This window comes from Tubulanus polymorphus, chromosome 8 (genome assembly GCF_964204645.1).
Source record: "Tubulanus polymorphus chromosome 8, tnTubPoly1.2, whole genome shotgun sequence".
In the NCBI taxonomy this organism is placed as follows: Eukaryota; Metazoa; Nemertea; class Palaeonemertea; order Tubulaniformes; family Tubulanidae; genus Tubulanus; species Tubulanus polymorphus.
The window spans coordinates 11,279,880-11,296,328 of NC_134032.1; the positions used below are offsets into that span (position 1 = coordinate 11,279,880).

At 37.8% G+C, this 16,449-nt stretch overlaps 1 protein-coding gene across 1 annotated transcript; it reads right to left on the bottom strand.

Annotated features, from left to right (window-relative positions):
* Nucleotides 1–4,089: 4,089 nt before the first annotated feature.
* Nucleotides 4,090–15,402, bottom strand: LOC141909677 (uncharacterized). The gene is made up of 16 exons (XM_074800241.1): nt 15,326–15,402; nt 13,844–14,056; nt 12,934–13,208; nt 12,410–12,489; nt 12,233–12,319; nt 12,043–12,138; nt 11,391–11,461; nt 11,123–11,271; nt 10,300–10,815; nt 9,818–9,930; nt 9,385–9,438; nt 8,611–8,772; nt 7,709–7,757; nt 6,771–6,947; nt 6,085–6,189; nt 4,090–5,498 (listed from the first exon to the last, which is right to left on the bottom strand). Exons 1-16 carry the CDS (start codon nt 15,363–15,365, stop codon nt 5,352–5,354), a joined length of 2,334 nt encoding a protein of 777 aa, XP_074656342.1. The 5' UTR covers nt 15,366–15,402; the 3' UTR covers nt 4,090–5,351.
* Nucleotides 15,403–16,449: the final 1,047 nt, after the last annotated feature.

Below are 16,449 nucleotides of genomic sequence, written 5' to 3' on the forward strand. Positions count from 1 at the left end.
TGATCCCAAGAGTTCTAATGCTGATTAGAGAATAAGTACGGTGCCCCAGGTTGGGTTCGAATCTAGGACACTTCTAATTATTTACAGGCAAAAAAACGAACAAATGACACATTTTTTACTAATTTCTTGTTTATTTCGAAATACTACAAAAGCCATTGTTTTAATGGATGAATTTAATTGCTTTCTAGATATTTCAATGAAGAATACTTCATATACATTGGCATAACTTTATCGAACCGTCGAAACCTCGACTGCCAGAGAAAGAATCCTTCGACTGCCACAGTAGCATTCTCAGCTCACCTACATATCAATATATGAAAATATGTATGAATTCTTTACAAAGGATCTATTGTGATTTTAGTTCAGTGAAAATCCGACAGAGGGCGTAGAGCATCGAAATATCCTTTGGATCCCAAATAATATCACAAAAACCTCCCGAAATCATAATATATATTGTTTTAAATGCATCTATGAATTCAAAACATATTCAAATTACTCGTAAATTAATTAATTTGGCAACGTAATTATTTTAGTAACGTTTTTGAACTTATTTAGAAACGACTGAATCTCAGAGATTTCCACGTAGAAATCCGTCAAACTGATATCAGAGAATATATCGGTCGTTTCTAAATAAGTTCAAATACGTTACGAAAATAATTACGTTGCCTAATTAATCAATTTACGATTAATTTGAAAATATTTTGAATTCATAGATGGATTCAAAATACTGTATATTTTCATTTCGGGAGGTATTTATGAGGTTCTGTGGGGTCCTTAGAGCATTTCGATGTTGTACCCCCTCTGTTGTATTTTCACTGAACTAAACTCACAATAGATCCTTTGTGCAGATTCGATATACATTTTCAATGCATGTATAAAATATCAATTCAACGTCTGTTCAACATCAGCAGAAATCAGAATCAGTTTCACTGGAATAAACATCTCTGTTTATTCTTTATTCATCATCTGGAAAACTGGAAATCATCAGTCAAATTAGTCGGGCCGAACAAAGGATTCGGTTTATCTTCTATGTATCATATCGGTCAGTAAGAAAATTAGTGCGTTTGAAACTTCAGCGTTTGAATCTTTGTCACTGATCCCAAGAGTTCTAATACTGATTAGAGAATAAGTAGGGGTGCCCCAGGTTGGGTTCGAATCTAGGACACTTCTAATTATTTACGGGCAAAAAAAACGAACAAATGACACATTTTTTACTAATTTCTTGTTTATTCGCGAAATACTACAAAAGCCATTGTTTTAATGGATGAATTTAATTGCTCTCTAGATATTTCATTGAAGAATACTTCATATACATTGGCATACGTTTATCGAACCGTCGAAACCTCGACTGCCAGAGAAAGAATCCTTCGACTGCCACAGTAGCATTCTCAGCTCACCTACATATCAATATATGAAAATATGTATGAATTCTTTACAAAGGATCTATTGTGATTTTAGTTCAGTGAAAATCCGACAGAGGGCGTAGAGCATCGAAATATCCTTTGGATCCCAAATTATATCACAAAAACCTCCCGAAATCATAATATATATTGTTTTAGATGTATCTATGAATTCAAAACATATTCAAATTACTCGTAAATTAATTAATTTGGCAACGTAATTATTCAGTAACGTATTTGAACTTATTTAGAAACGACTGATTTATAAAGATTCCACGCCAGAAACCCGTCAAACTGATATCAGAGAATATATCGGTCGTTTCTAAATAAGTTCAAATGCGTTACGAAAATATTTACGTTGCATAATTAATCAATTTACGATTAATTTGAAAATGTTTTGAATTCATAGATGGATTCAAAATACTGTATATTTTTATTTCGGGAGGTATTTCTGATGTTCTATGGGGTCCTTAGAGCATTTCGATGTTGTACCCCCTCTGTGGATTTTCACTGAACTAAACTCACAATAGATCCTTTGTGCAGATTCGATACACATTTTCAATGCATGTATAAAATATCAATTCAATGTCTGTTAAACATCAGCAGCAATCAGAATCAGTATCACTGGACCAAACATCTCTGTTTATTCTCTATTCATCATCTGGAAAACTGGAAATCAATCAAATAAATCGGGCCGAACTAAGGACTCGTTTTATCTTTTATGTATCATATCGATCAGTAAGAAAATTATTGCGTTTTGAAACTGCAGCGTTTGAAACTTTGTCACTGATTCCAAGAGTTCTAATACTGATTAGAGAATAAGTAGGGGTGCCCCAGGTTGGGTTCGAATCTAGGACACTTCTAATTATTTACGGGCAAAAAAACGAACAAATGACACATTTTTTACTAATTTCTTGTTTATTCGCGAAATACTACAAAAGCCATTGTTTTAATGGATGAATTTAATTGCGTTTGAATCTTGAGCGTTTGAATCTTTGTCACTGATCCTAAGAGTCCTAATGCTGATTAGAGAATAAGTTGGTGCCCAGGTTGGGTTCGAATCTAGAACACTTCTAATTATTTACAGGCAAAAAAAAAAAACGAAATGACACATTTTTTACTAATTGCTTGTTTATTTGCGAAATACAACAAAAACCATTGTTTTAATGGATGAATTTATTGCTTTCTAGATTTTTCATTGAAGAATACTTCATATACATTAGCATACCTTTATCGAACCATCGAACCCTCGACTGTCAGAGAAAGAATACTTCGCCTGCCACAGTAGCATTTCAGTGTACATTCATATTACTCTATGAAAATAGTATGAGTTCTTTACAAAGAATCTATTGTGATTTTAGTTCAGTGAAAATCCAACAGGGGGGTAAAGCATCAAAATTTCTTTTAGACCTCAGAAAATATGACAAAAACCTCCAGAAATGAAAGAACACAGTATTCAAAATTCAACTATGAATTCTAAACATATTCAAATTACCCGTAAATTAATTAATTAGGCAACGTAATTATTCATCTAACGTTTCTGAACTTAATTAGAAACGACTGTACATTTTCTGATCACTTAATTTCCGGTGGAATTTCGCCGATTCTGATTTTAGAATCGTTTCTAATTAAACTCAAAAACATTAGACAAATAATTGCCTGATCAACTTATTCGTATGTAATTTGAATGTGTTATATCAGCGGATGAATATATTTGAAATACTATATATTCTCATTTCGGGAGTTCTTAAATACTTTTTTGCAAAGATGATAAACGGGGGTGTCCCGGGTTCGAACCCGATCTATTGTTTCTGATTCTGTGTGATCTGGATACTGAGAGATGATAAACGAGGATGTCCTGGGCTCGAACCCGGTCTTTTGTAACAGATTCTGAGTGATCTGAAAGATGATAAACATGGGTGTCCTGGGCTCGAACCCGATTGGTATTGGCTATTGATTCTGGGTGGTTTCGTTTAGGTCAGATAAAAAGACAATTGAAATTATATTTAATTATCAATTTCCTTAATTAAACTCAAATCAAATCAGTTTGGCTCGCCATCTGGTGGAATGATGTAGTAGTTTAACGTTATTTTAAATTTATCCACTAGATGGCGAGTGCGATTTTAACACATTGAAGAAGCGCTAGAGAGATTAAAAAGGCGATGTAGTCAGTTCAGCAAAATTCCAATAGATGGCGACCTAAGCTTCGGGTACTGAATTAGATGATGAAGTGGAAGTGTCCAAACCTCTATTGTTTCTGATAATGAGTGATCTGGATACTGAAAGATGATAAACGTGGAACTGTTCCACGAAGCTGAACAGTGATCAATCAAATCTCGGGGTTAAATAAACCAGGGTTTCCAGTGGTAAGGCCAGGGTAAAAAGAAGTACCGGTACGAAGGACTTTTTCGGCAATTTTATAACCCCAAAAGAAGGACAAAGATGATGTTTGTCCAAACTTTTTCCAAAAGAAGGACCGCTGGAAACCCTGATAAACGAATGACACATGCCTCGATCAAGTAATTAAATTGGTGACATTTTATGGATCATTTCACAATTCTTCCTCATTCCGCGTGCTACCTGGTCCAGCTGGGTTCGATTCCATTTTTCCTTTGTTGTGAATAGATATAACAAACTGTAAGAGAAACGTATTCAAAGAAACATTGGAAACACACGATATATTACAGCGTAGTAATAATTATCATTCTTTATTTATCATCATTGTCCAGCATACATACATTCTATAATGGTTTCATAAGCATGAGCTAGCACCCGATAAAACAAACAAATAAATTGATACATATGTATTTCAATCCAATTCGATCTCAGAAACTATGGAAACAAGTCCAGAAAATTAATATATCGTTCATAAATTTGCCAGTAATACTAATTTTCATCAATGGCTGTCAACTTGATAATACAGTGCAACCCCCAATTGCCACTACGAATATATTTGCACTTGAACTTAACCAATGAGCATTGAGAACGAAGCAAAGTTTATTCACGTTGTCAGGAACTTTGTTGTTTCTCAATTGCCAGAGGGCAGATGTCAACAGTGAATAGGAAGGATCAGCTATGAATATATTTGTAGTGGCAATGGTGACAGAACTGAAACCACAAGTGTAGCGGGCAGTGAAAATCAGGTTCCTGAGATACACACACACAAGACACGAGCTAAATCTACGATACATATTACATCGAATCAGGACCCCAAGTTGCGCGGTTCTGAATTAGATATTTGTAAGAACCGGGTCCGGCACTATCTACGCCCGACCTCGCTGGCGGGGCTTAAAGCTAAGCTACCGGCGTATAAATACAACATTCACTCAAACTGACATAATTTTTCACTCCAAAAAGCTAAATACATATTCAAAAATTACATTCGAAACAAAACAATAATCCAGATTATCTATATTATCGAAGCGGATTAACAGAATTTCATCTGGATAAAGAGTTTTTCGACTGTATTTTCTGAGATAAATGCGCAACAAAATATTTACAACAATACGGTATACGATTAAACATTGAATATATTACGGTTAAAATAACAATTTGCGTTAAAAAATGGGAATATTAATAATATCGTTGATTCTTTCCATAAACTTACGAAAAAAGTTATAAGCGATCGATAATACTCGGGGCCCGGTTTTATAGACTGGTATTACCTTTAACCCCGGGACTAAATTCATAATGAATTGAGTTAGCCCCGCGGCTAAAGGTTATACCAGTCTATAAAACTAGGGCTAAGAATACAGTAGGTTAAATCGGTCCATTTCAAAAAGCTATCCGGCTTCAATTTCCCTCTACTCCCCTTCTCCAAATGTCAATTTATCCTCTGCACAGTTGCCCTCCCCTCTCCTTCAAAAATAAATGCTAAAAAATCAGTTTGTTGTGATGGTTAAATGATGAGTGAAACAACCGATAAAAAAAGTCCATTTCACCCCTTTCCTCTCACAGACGACGGTTCGTAAGTTTTCGCGGCGAATTCGTCGAACTGTCGCGTAACGGAGTCCGGCGAGGCGATCCTCCACTAGACGGCGTCGGCGATTCCAGGTAGGTTTTCTGCAGTTGTTTCGGCGCGACGACCGTCGAATTCTCCTGAAAGAAGAAAAGTCGAAAATTGTAATAAAGCGGACTGACTAGTCAAAATTGCGAAGGACGAAAAACGAAGGAATCTGAATAAAGTAAATACATTATCAAAGTAAATAGTGATTTAAGGTAAAATAGCATATTACTGCATGGTCGATTCAGTCTCATCAGGTACATGCCCTTCTGTACATATTTTATTTCATATATTATAACTGATAAAGCTGAAGTGACTCGGCGAAATTGATTGTGCGGATATATACTATTTTCGACGATGAATATCATTTTAGTTCTGATTCTGTTTAGTTGCTTTATTGAACATCCGACTCAAATGTATTTCAAGTAAAAGTTGATGTTGAATTGACAGACGAATATGGCCCTAAACCATCTGCTTCGCTGTCCTTCAGTCGCAGCAGAGCTAACAAAACACTTTTTGTAAAGTCTAAGGAAAATTTAAGGCCCTAGTTGGCATCCATTTGCATTCAAACATTTCCCTTAATTAAAGGATTTTTATTATACCATCCGATCACATCATTTTAACATAATGAATTCCGGGAGATCAATTCACCAACAGACTCTTCTACAAACTATTTATTACCTTAACGTGTTGAAATGCTTTACTGGGGTCGAATCGTTTTTTCACTTCCGACGTTTGTTGTTGGCGTTTTAGTTTGATCACTTGTTCCCTCAAACTGCTCAACTCCTATTTGACAAAAAAAGGAATGATTGAAGATAGGGACAATATTCAATGCTCACAACGTTTTCTGACATACGAGGACCCATCAAGTTTCGCAGTTGAAACATAGTCAGAACATAGTCATAATCAAGTTGTTAGACTGGTTTTAGATCCGAAACGAGCTTAAACTGGTCTTAAGATGTTACGATAGATGATCACATCGCAGTCAACTTAAGCAGCCTTTGTGCAGGCGTGTTGGAAGCAATTGTTGATTGACAAGTACTGATATGTTGCCACGGCGAATTTACTTCAATTTCATGCAAAACATGATATTCAAAGAAAAAAACGTCATTCAGTAAATTATTGCCGCAGCACTTCCAACACCACTGTTGTGGCCAGCTGTAACTGAGTGCATCTACTTACACTGGCCTTTAGCCTAAACTGCAGGCAAATGCTTCACTACATTAGTCCATTTTTCAAATTAGGAGTGAATATGAATATGAATTTATTTTCGAGTTAGACAGACAGACAGTCGAGTTAGTCAGTCAAGAGTCAAATCAAACTTATAACCATGGAAATTATAAGACAACATGAAAAATAAAACTTACGTCTTTCAACGCGACATTTTCCTGCTTGATTTTGACGATGTGTTGTATTTTCTGCTTGTGGTTCTGATGGCCGAGCAGTTTCGCGTATTGCTCGCTTAGTTTCTGAACCTCGGCTTTAGTTTCGTTGCTGCGACCGACGAGCAATCGCTTCTCTTCCTCGAACGAATCCAACTGAACCTGAATGGAACAGAACGCAGAATATAACATTACAACTAAACTATATTTGATTTGAGTAGAAATCTTCAAAACCAGTCTCAAGCCTTCCCGTCACACCAATTCTATGTATTTGAGTTGCACAAAAAATCTTTTAAAGCAGGGCCGAGTTTCAATGAAAAAGTTTAAGCTAAAAATGGTTAAGTTTGAATTGTTGTCCTCATTGAAAACGGGAAGTAACCAATAGCAATTACACCAAAAGTTTGGGTTTAAGTTTTTTGTGAAACTGGGCCCTGATCTTACGCTTGGTCCTACATGTCCTTTTTTAGTTTAGTTTAGTTAAGAAGAGTTTTATGCCTCGACAGCAAGTAAACAGTCTAACCCTTATGGATCTTAAGAGACGGTCAGGGCCTTTTTTTATTGGTTGTTGTGACTCACAACCTGACTAAGTTAGCAGGGCTTAATCCTAGTCAACGCCAGAGGGTGTTTCGATCCAGGGACCTATTGGTTCCCAGTCCTCCACTTAACAAAATGAGCTAACTGCGCAGAACAATTTTGAAAATCAAATTCATTCCTTCAGAAAACTTGGTTTCATTTCGATTGCCTAGCTTAGGCCAATTTCATCCGAGGTTTTGGACCGGTCTTAATTTGTTAGATTGGTTATACGGAAGACCTGCATAAACTTCGTGCCAAGTTTATATTGAGTTTTGAATATAGGTGTGAATCGGGGCTCATCAAAGAAAGTTTTTTAAAGTCTGGCGCTTTATCGTGGAATTAAACCATACCTGGAACGGTGCAACTTTATCTTGCAAATCCTCATATAACTTCTGCCACCTGAATAAGAAAACGAAAATATCATTTGCATCAAAAGCCTCGATCCCCAGTACACCGGTGTGTCTGAACTGATACGGGCGATAGACGTATGGTTCAGCTGCGAGCACCCTTCACCTTTCACACGATTCTTCGATAACAACTCCTCCGATTTATAATCATCAAAACACTTAACACATGGTTCCCACAGTTTCATGAAATAAAAATTCCCAGGTTATTTTTCCCCAAGTATTTCATGGGTGATTGTTCAATTTTCCAAAATGGAAAATGGGGCCTTCATAAATACGAATGGATACCATCATATTACGGTCAACATTTTAGCGGTGACTGGTTGATAAAGTTGATTATAATGGGAAATCGCTGAAGAAAATTGCCACTGGCAAATGCAATACATGAAATGTTAATGAATTTCCCAAATATTTCCCTGATTTGAGGAAAATTTCTCAAATTCCCAAATATTTCAAAACTCGGAATTATTATCATTAAAATTCATTATTAAAATACCCAAGTTTTTCCCAATTTCCCTGTTTTGTGGGAACCATGTTAACATATCTACAGAACCTCAGCCGAGACATTTTTTAATTGAATACGGACTACTAAAAACACCAGACATTTCATCGGCTCAGTTTCAAAAACTGATTGTCCACACTTCACAATACAATACAGGGGCAGCAGGTGCTGAAAAGTTAGTTACAGTTAACCGATGAATAGTTGACATAGTGACAATTAAAAGTTCATTGTTACTATGGTACCTATCAGCCAGCTTTTGAGCAACTTAACATTGCATAGTGAATGACTAGAAAGAGGGGTTGGTTCCAGATGGTAAGATTGATAGCCGGTGTATAAAACAACTTACTTGTTGATTTCGTTTTGAAGCGCTGATATTTCCGAGTCGTTGCTGTGGCTTCTATCGTTGAGTTGTTCCTCTAGGGCGGCGATCAATGACTCGTATTGGTCCTGTTGCGACTGTAACTGCGCGTCGAACTGCTCCCGATTCTGCTTGAACTCTATCTGATGCCTAAGAATAAACAAACAAATAAACCGTTCGCGACATTTTCCAAAACCTTCCCAAAAGTATGTACATATAGGCCCATGAAACAGATCGCTGATTTTTCTATCATCCAAACCCGCGACCTTCGTCCTATTAGTCCTACAGTCAAACTTCATTATAACAACAATTCATCAGATATCACAAATAAAGAATTTTGTCCCAAGTAAAGACAACTTGATTAATTATATACTGGATATAACAAACTATTGGTTACAGTGAAAATATCATCTGGTCCCATGTTTGCTGTAACGAGGTTACACTGTGACCTAGTTCTAAAGATCTGGCCCGGGTTCGACAGTTCTGCCTTAAGATTTGACTCAGAGTTCACTGGAAGTGAATTCAACTCAAGAGTTAATCTCTGGATCCTTGGGCCAGTAGTTCAAAGGTTGATTAAAGTTAATCTGAACTTAAAATTCCATGGCGACAATGGGGTACCAGCACACCAGCTATCCTGTCAGATGGCGCCACTGATATATCAGACAAACTCGTGAGAATAAAGGACAGAATAACTCGGCCGATTAGGAGAAACAAGATATCATTTTCTTTTTTATCTAAAATGCAAAAACCTTTTCCGCATACCTCGAATAATCATCCTGAATTTTCTCCAACTTCTCACACAATTCTTGACACTGCCTAAAACCGAGAAAAAAATCATGAAATATCATCGGAAAACGAAGTCAGCCAGTCAACCTATCCGCATGAAAATTTTTATTTGACTTGCTTTTAACTGACTATTCCCCGTCATACACATTGGTTTCCCTGACTTGGCTTGCTAAGAATCCAATCGATTAACACAGTAACATACGCAAGACATAGACAGAAACTGATTGATTTTAAGTGCGATCTAGCAATATCACAACTTTTCCCTGATTAAAGGCTTTTTTTTACAAAATTCCCTATTTCCTGACTTTTTAAAGAAAAGAACATTCCCTGACACTATTCCTTGATTTCCAAATATGGTGACTACGCTGTGCCCGGACGTTAGACTCGAAGAAGGAAAATATTTTCGTACCTCTGCGATTGCGAGCGACTGTCTCGTAACGATAGAATCTCCTGTTCGAGGCTGACTCGATTAGAATCGCGTTCCACCTGCAACTTCACCTGCGCAGTCCTCATTTCCGCTACCTGCAAAAATTGACGTAACAAATGACTAGAGCAACAGAAGTACCGGTAACTGTGATATGCTTAGATTAGCTACTACTGCCAATGAATAAATCTGGAAATTCTTTGTTACAATGATAAAGATATCTGGAGAAGTGGCATCTCAGTAGATTTTAGTCAAGAGTTAATTTCTCCTAATTCACTCTTTCAGGTATCAGATAAATGATTTAATCATTTATCTCATTATGAACCCAGGAATTATCACAATTTTTTACATCCTTTCAGTAGGTTTTTTAACATCTTTCGCATCATATTATCAGATTGGTTAGCTGGTAAAAGATTTTTACGGGGAAAAAAAGAAGAATTTTCTTCTTCTATGTGTCCGATATTTACCTTTTCTTCGAGATGCAATTTCTCGATTTCTAAATTCGTTTTCGCCGTTTCGCTCGTCGATAATTCCTTGATCAATTTTCCGTTCTCTTCGGTCGTCAGTCTCAACTCGTTCTGACGAGTTTCCAAGCGTTTTCTCAACTCGCCGATCACGTCGACGTCGTTCAGGCGTTTATTCTCCGTCGCGAGTTTCGATTTCTCGCGTTCGATGCGCGCCAGTCGCTCCGCCGTGTCGTCGTACGACGCGCGCGCGTCTTTCAAACATTCCTCCAACTCGGCCGTGGCCGCTCGCGATCGCGCGACGTTCTCCGATAGCCGCGTTCGTTCGTGACGTTCGTTTTCGAGCGTTTCCGTCAGTTCGGAGTTCGTCTGCCGCGAACGCTCCAATCCGTCTGCCAGCTCGGAATTCTGCGATTTCATTCGGTCAATCGTTTGTTTCAAGCGAACGTTCTCTTTATTCGAATTGTCGAAGTCGACATCAATACGATTCTTTTCCGATGAAATCAACGCGTTTTCGTCCTGATGAAAGAAGAAAAATTCAAATGGACGGAAACAAATTTGAGATTAATCAGCTTTCCTACAGATCGGTCATTCCTGGATATGTGGAGTTTTCAAGGAGCTTTAAAGGAGAAAATTTCAAGCATCTGTATTACTTTCATCAACCAATCAGTCCTGTTTATTTCAGTAAACCTTTAATTTGGCCTTCTATGGTGCAAATATTTATCCTTATAGCCAAAACTCAAAACTCTGTTTCTAATTTGGTAAGCGCCTAATTGGGAAAAAGACAAATCTTCCATAACTTTTGATTTGTCAGAATTTAACTCACTTTCAACTCGTCCAAGTCTTTAATCAATTGCATAGAAGTTGTTTCTAACGTCAGCACCTGACCGAGAGCCGTTTCTAGGCTTTCTCCTTTAGCTCTGAGCTCAGTTTCCAATCGTTCCAGTCGCGCAGATTCTTTCAACTTCAATTCAACTACAGTAAAAATAGCACGGCTTTGATCAACAGGAATAGAAAACTAGGATGACAACATACCGCACTATAGAGTGTTGAAATTTGAATCAAGGTTTTTTTTTTCTAAGAATTTTTCGTACCCATATTTTGCTCCAATGTTTCATAATTTTCGGTCATTCTGATCAGATCTTCTTTCAGAATTTCGTGTGACCTAAGAAGAAAAATTGTTAAAATCAAGATTAAGGCCTAATATGGTGTCAGTTTCTTTTCCCTCTTAGGAGGTTAGAGAGACCTGAGAAGAACGATTGGCCAAGAAGCACCACCCGGACCTAACAGAACTGTGCCCAGGATTCCAAATTTGCAATGTTTTTGGAGGATTAGCTAGAAAATGGCATTTTCACATTTACAGGCTGGTTACTTTTATTGACTTGCTGTTACCCCGACTATTCCCTGATATGTGCATTGTTTTTTACGACTCGATCTGCTAAGAATCCAATCATTTAACTCGTACAACATAAGACAGAAACTGTTTGATCTTACATGTGATCTACCTATCTCCAAGATCTATCTATCTTGTATCTTTTTTTGTATCAAAAGTGTATTATGTTGTTGGTATTATTTTGTAAACTACTCTGTGCTCTGTGCATTAAGTATTAATTGTGGAGCAATAAACTGAAACTGAACAAATTTCGCTGAATTATCCCTGAAGCTCTTTTACAAAATTCCACGACTTTTTGAAAGAAAGGAAAACTCCCTGATTTCCAGGTTAAGTGGCCACCCTGGTTTACTTACTGCTCCAATTGTTGTATTTTGACTTGTAATTCGGTGCTGAATTCCTGTTCCTGTAGATACATATCGTTAGCTACGAACAGTTCACCTTTTAAATGTCTGAAATAGAAAACAGTGAAAAAATAAACTCCTCGCTAAAAGGCATATATTTTACCCCGAATCTACGTCGTGGAGTTCATCGAGGTTTACGAACCGAATCAAATCCTCGTGGTCAAGTTTTTCCGATCGTAAACTTCTGTTCATTTCGTTCAACATTTCGATCCTTTTAGACAAAGATTCTCTGAAAAAAATATAATACAACTTTTTACTTATCAATTGAAATGAATGACAATACAAAATGTTGCAACTTTCAATTGCAGGAACACGTTACTTGTATTGTTGAAGAGCCTCTGCAGTGCTTCCAGAGCTTGTTAAATTCTCTTCTGCTTTATCCAGAGCCGATTGTAAAATCTGAAAATGAAATTATCAAATTTGAGTGGTGAACATTCCCTGCTAGGTCACAAGCAGAGTGCAGGGTACAGACAGTATAATGTCTCAGGGTTACAGGGTACACAGAAAAACAATTCTCTGAGGGGTGCAGGGTACAGACAGCAGAATGTCTGAGGGGGTGCAGCGTACAGACAGCAGATTGTCACAGGGAGTGCAGGGTACAAACATTGTCCGAGGGGTGCAGGTACAAACAACATATTGTCTGAGGGGTGCAGTGTACAAACAACATATTGTCTGAGGGGGTGCAGGGTACACACACCAGATTGTCTGAGGGCTTGCAGGGTACAGAGAGCAAATTGTCCGAAATGGTGCAGGGTACAAACAGCAGATTGTCTCTGAAGGGTTGCAGGATACGGACAGCTGGCTGTCTGAGGTAAAAACTGACCTTAAGGATTTCATTCTTACCTTCACGGAATTGGTTTCCTCGTCTAAACGTTGAGCGAGGGTGTGATTAGAACACCTCATTTCGTCCAGTTGATTCTCCGTATCTTTCAACTGTTCTTTTAAATGTCGGATCGAGTCGTTCAGCGAACGATTCGAATTTTCAAATTCGGCGACCCGCGTCTCTAAATTCGTCATTTCAGCCGCCATCTCCAAACAGCGGGCGTCGTCTTTCGCTCGATTGGCCGGTCGAATGATGCTTAAATCGGGCGTGTTCGGGAAACCGATACTGTTCGAGCCTACGTACATAATAATATCAGTTCAAACAAGTGTAAAAATTTCATAAAGATTAATTCATTATCAAAGCGTTATTCAAATCAAAGCCTCACTAAAATGATTTAATCGTGTGTAATTAATCATCCAATTCAGCAATCATTTTAACAATGTAAAATCACTCGTTTAATCAAATATCAAATGATTCGCATGGTTTCTAAATCCTGCTTATCCTGATCTTTCAGGACTGATGAAAATTCCTCTGTTAATGCAGGCCCATATTTAGGGGGGAGGGGGTTTGGGGCATTCATTGCCAAAGTTCCAGATGCTGGCTTTAAGAAGATTCACACTTTTGATCTTATTCTACTATGACTACGGCTAGGGAGACCAACCCGGCCAGTCACTTTTACATCGATCCCTGTGAAGAATCAGCCACCGTTTTTTAAAAGATCTGCCGCCCATCTACATGACAAGTCAATAATTTCTACAGCTGTGACCATTTTTTGTAAAACAGTGAACTGAATGTGTCAAAACTGTAGAATACATCAAAATTACACATAATTTTTAATATTTTTTGGGAGGACTATAGGCTTTGCCAGACCAGATCAAGAACAATGTATGAAACAAATGGTACAACGGAAAACTTTGTAAAAAAACCTACGTTTTCTAGCACTACTGCTGCTGATGTTACCGCGGTGACTATTACCGATCATTGTTGAGTTAGCCGGTGTCGTTGCTAGGGGTTTCGGAATCGGAGGCAAGCTGGAAACATTCGGTTCCGATTTCCAGCGCTCAGACTTTGGTACGACGATGTTCGGAAGAGAGTTTCCGGCTGGGTTTTTTGGGTTGTAAGCTCCGACCGGGGGCGCATCACCTGTCGACGTGAAAAAAAACATCTTTAAGATTCGAAATACTGGGTTTGCCAAATACAGTGGAACCTCGTTCTAATGGACCGCTGGGAGAAAAAATAAAAATTTCATTAATATATGCGATAGTTCGTTAGATCCGTTACACATCGTTTATGTATGAAAAGAGAACACCCCCTCGGCCTGGTGCGATGAAACACAAACCAACTGGTTTCATTGGAGTTTCACCCAGCACTGGCGGCGGTTGTCTCCACCAGTGATCTCCGTCGCTCTACGATCCTAGTGTAACCAACCACCCAGACGCGTGCATTCAAATTCGCTGAACAGTTGCCGACCAGAATTTGGTCGGCATTTTTGTCCGTGTTCAAACTGCGATATCTCAGCAAATAAACAACCGATTTTGATAAATAAACTATCTACTCTAACCTTATGATGTCTTGCGTTTGTTCATTATATATCATTTTGATGACAAATTTGATTTTTGTACGACTAAATTTAAGATACATAATTGATGCACTGTTTAGCGATGAGACACGTGGAGCTGGATTTCTGGTGGTTTCAAGTCACAATGATTGAAAAGTATCGAGAATATGTCGTTCGCATCTTAGTGTCCGTGGTACATCAGACACTAAGGTTCTTGGTGAAATTGCAGTAGGCCTACTATTCAAGTATAGATACTGTCAGTTAATAAATCGTAGCAATCGTACTACAAATTGTAGCAGCTGGCAACACATCGTAAATCTGTATCACTAATCTAAGATAAATAAAGCAACACTGTCTCTCGGTTTGAAACTGACAATAAATAAACAAATGTGACTGATCGTGGCTTAGCAACAATGAAAATATACTAAAAAAACTAAGGTCGTTATTACTGAAAGTTCGTTAGAAAAGGGGTCGTTGTGACCGATGAAATTTGACTAAATGAGAAGGATTTGGTCGGGCATTTTTTTTCGTACGTAACAAGCGATGGTTCGTTCGTTCCGAGGTTCCACACACAGCACTGGCACTGGTGGTGTACGATGTTGTTGCCGTTTTAACTATCAAAATGTAATCCTTATTTACCATGTTCACCTTTTGCCTAAATAGATTTAATCGATATTTTATCAAAATGCTGTATTCGGTGGGTAGGGATAAAACTAAACTATTAAGCTTTTAACGTTTTTCGAGTGGAGTGGTCCGAGGTCAGACACAAAAATCGTCAAAAATCGAATGGCCTTTTCTACATCAACAGCGAATCTGGGTGCAAATTGCTGCACGCATTTCTGACGATTACTTACTCTTAATCGCGGCGAATCGTTTAGATTTAGGAAAAGACATCGCCAAAGTCGAGATTTTTTAATTTATTTCCACCCTCAAAAACCTGAAACAAAAATATTTATTCAAAAATGGCGGGCCTCCACACCGGTCAAGGTCAAAAGATCCGGTTTCTAAAAAATTCCCTCTGATATAATTTATTTGTCTGTCAAACAATATTCTTAACATTAGAACATTAGAAACAAATGTTTCTGAAGTTTTGTCAATATTAGTGTAGAAAATGTATATAAGATTCCGGTGACACCGAGTATTTTCATGGACACCGGCACCGGACTAGGTGATGCACTTTTGCTGATTGATTATCCGGACTACTGGCGTTGCGGGCAGCGCATGATCTCCGATCACAAACTACCACTGATTCTATGTGTGGTAACTTTAGTGATAAAACTTGATGAAAACAGCTTATAATGGATATCAAAACCAAATGGTTTATTCAGACTTTATAGTTTCGCTACTGATCATCGGTCTCGACCCAGGTCGCGTTTTCCGAGAAAAATAAATTGATCTGAATTAATAGTTAAAACTTGATTTAAACAATTTTCTAACACTGCAAATCGCCAATCGCATATCTAAGGAGGATTGGTTTCACATCAGGCATTTTAGGAGTTTTTTTTCTGAAGTATGCCGATATAGCTACGATCCGGGCCAATCCACTTTTCGGGGATGTGTTAAGATCTGTATCGCTTTTTATTGCTACCAAAACAACAGAATTACTTTATCATTACAGCTATCGGGAGATGAAGCTTGTCAGCAACCATAATATATCAAGTCATTTTAGATTACGCGGGGTGTGACAAGTTGGCCAAGAGAGCCAATCGATCGCTGTGCTATTCAAACCACAAATTTCTAATTCTAATGAATCGTATTTACTTACCGACGGTTATACTACGTAATAGAATACAAACAAAAACATCAACCAACTTGATTATATAAAATGAACGTAAATTTCCTCAAATGGTGAACGCATCGCTGGCCTCTATATGAAATAACGCCCCGAGGAATGTTTATTCGGGAATCCGTCTACTTTTAAACGCATACCTCAAAACATCTTTTTATGGAATTGACCATTTATTGAATAATGGTCTAC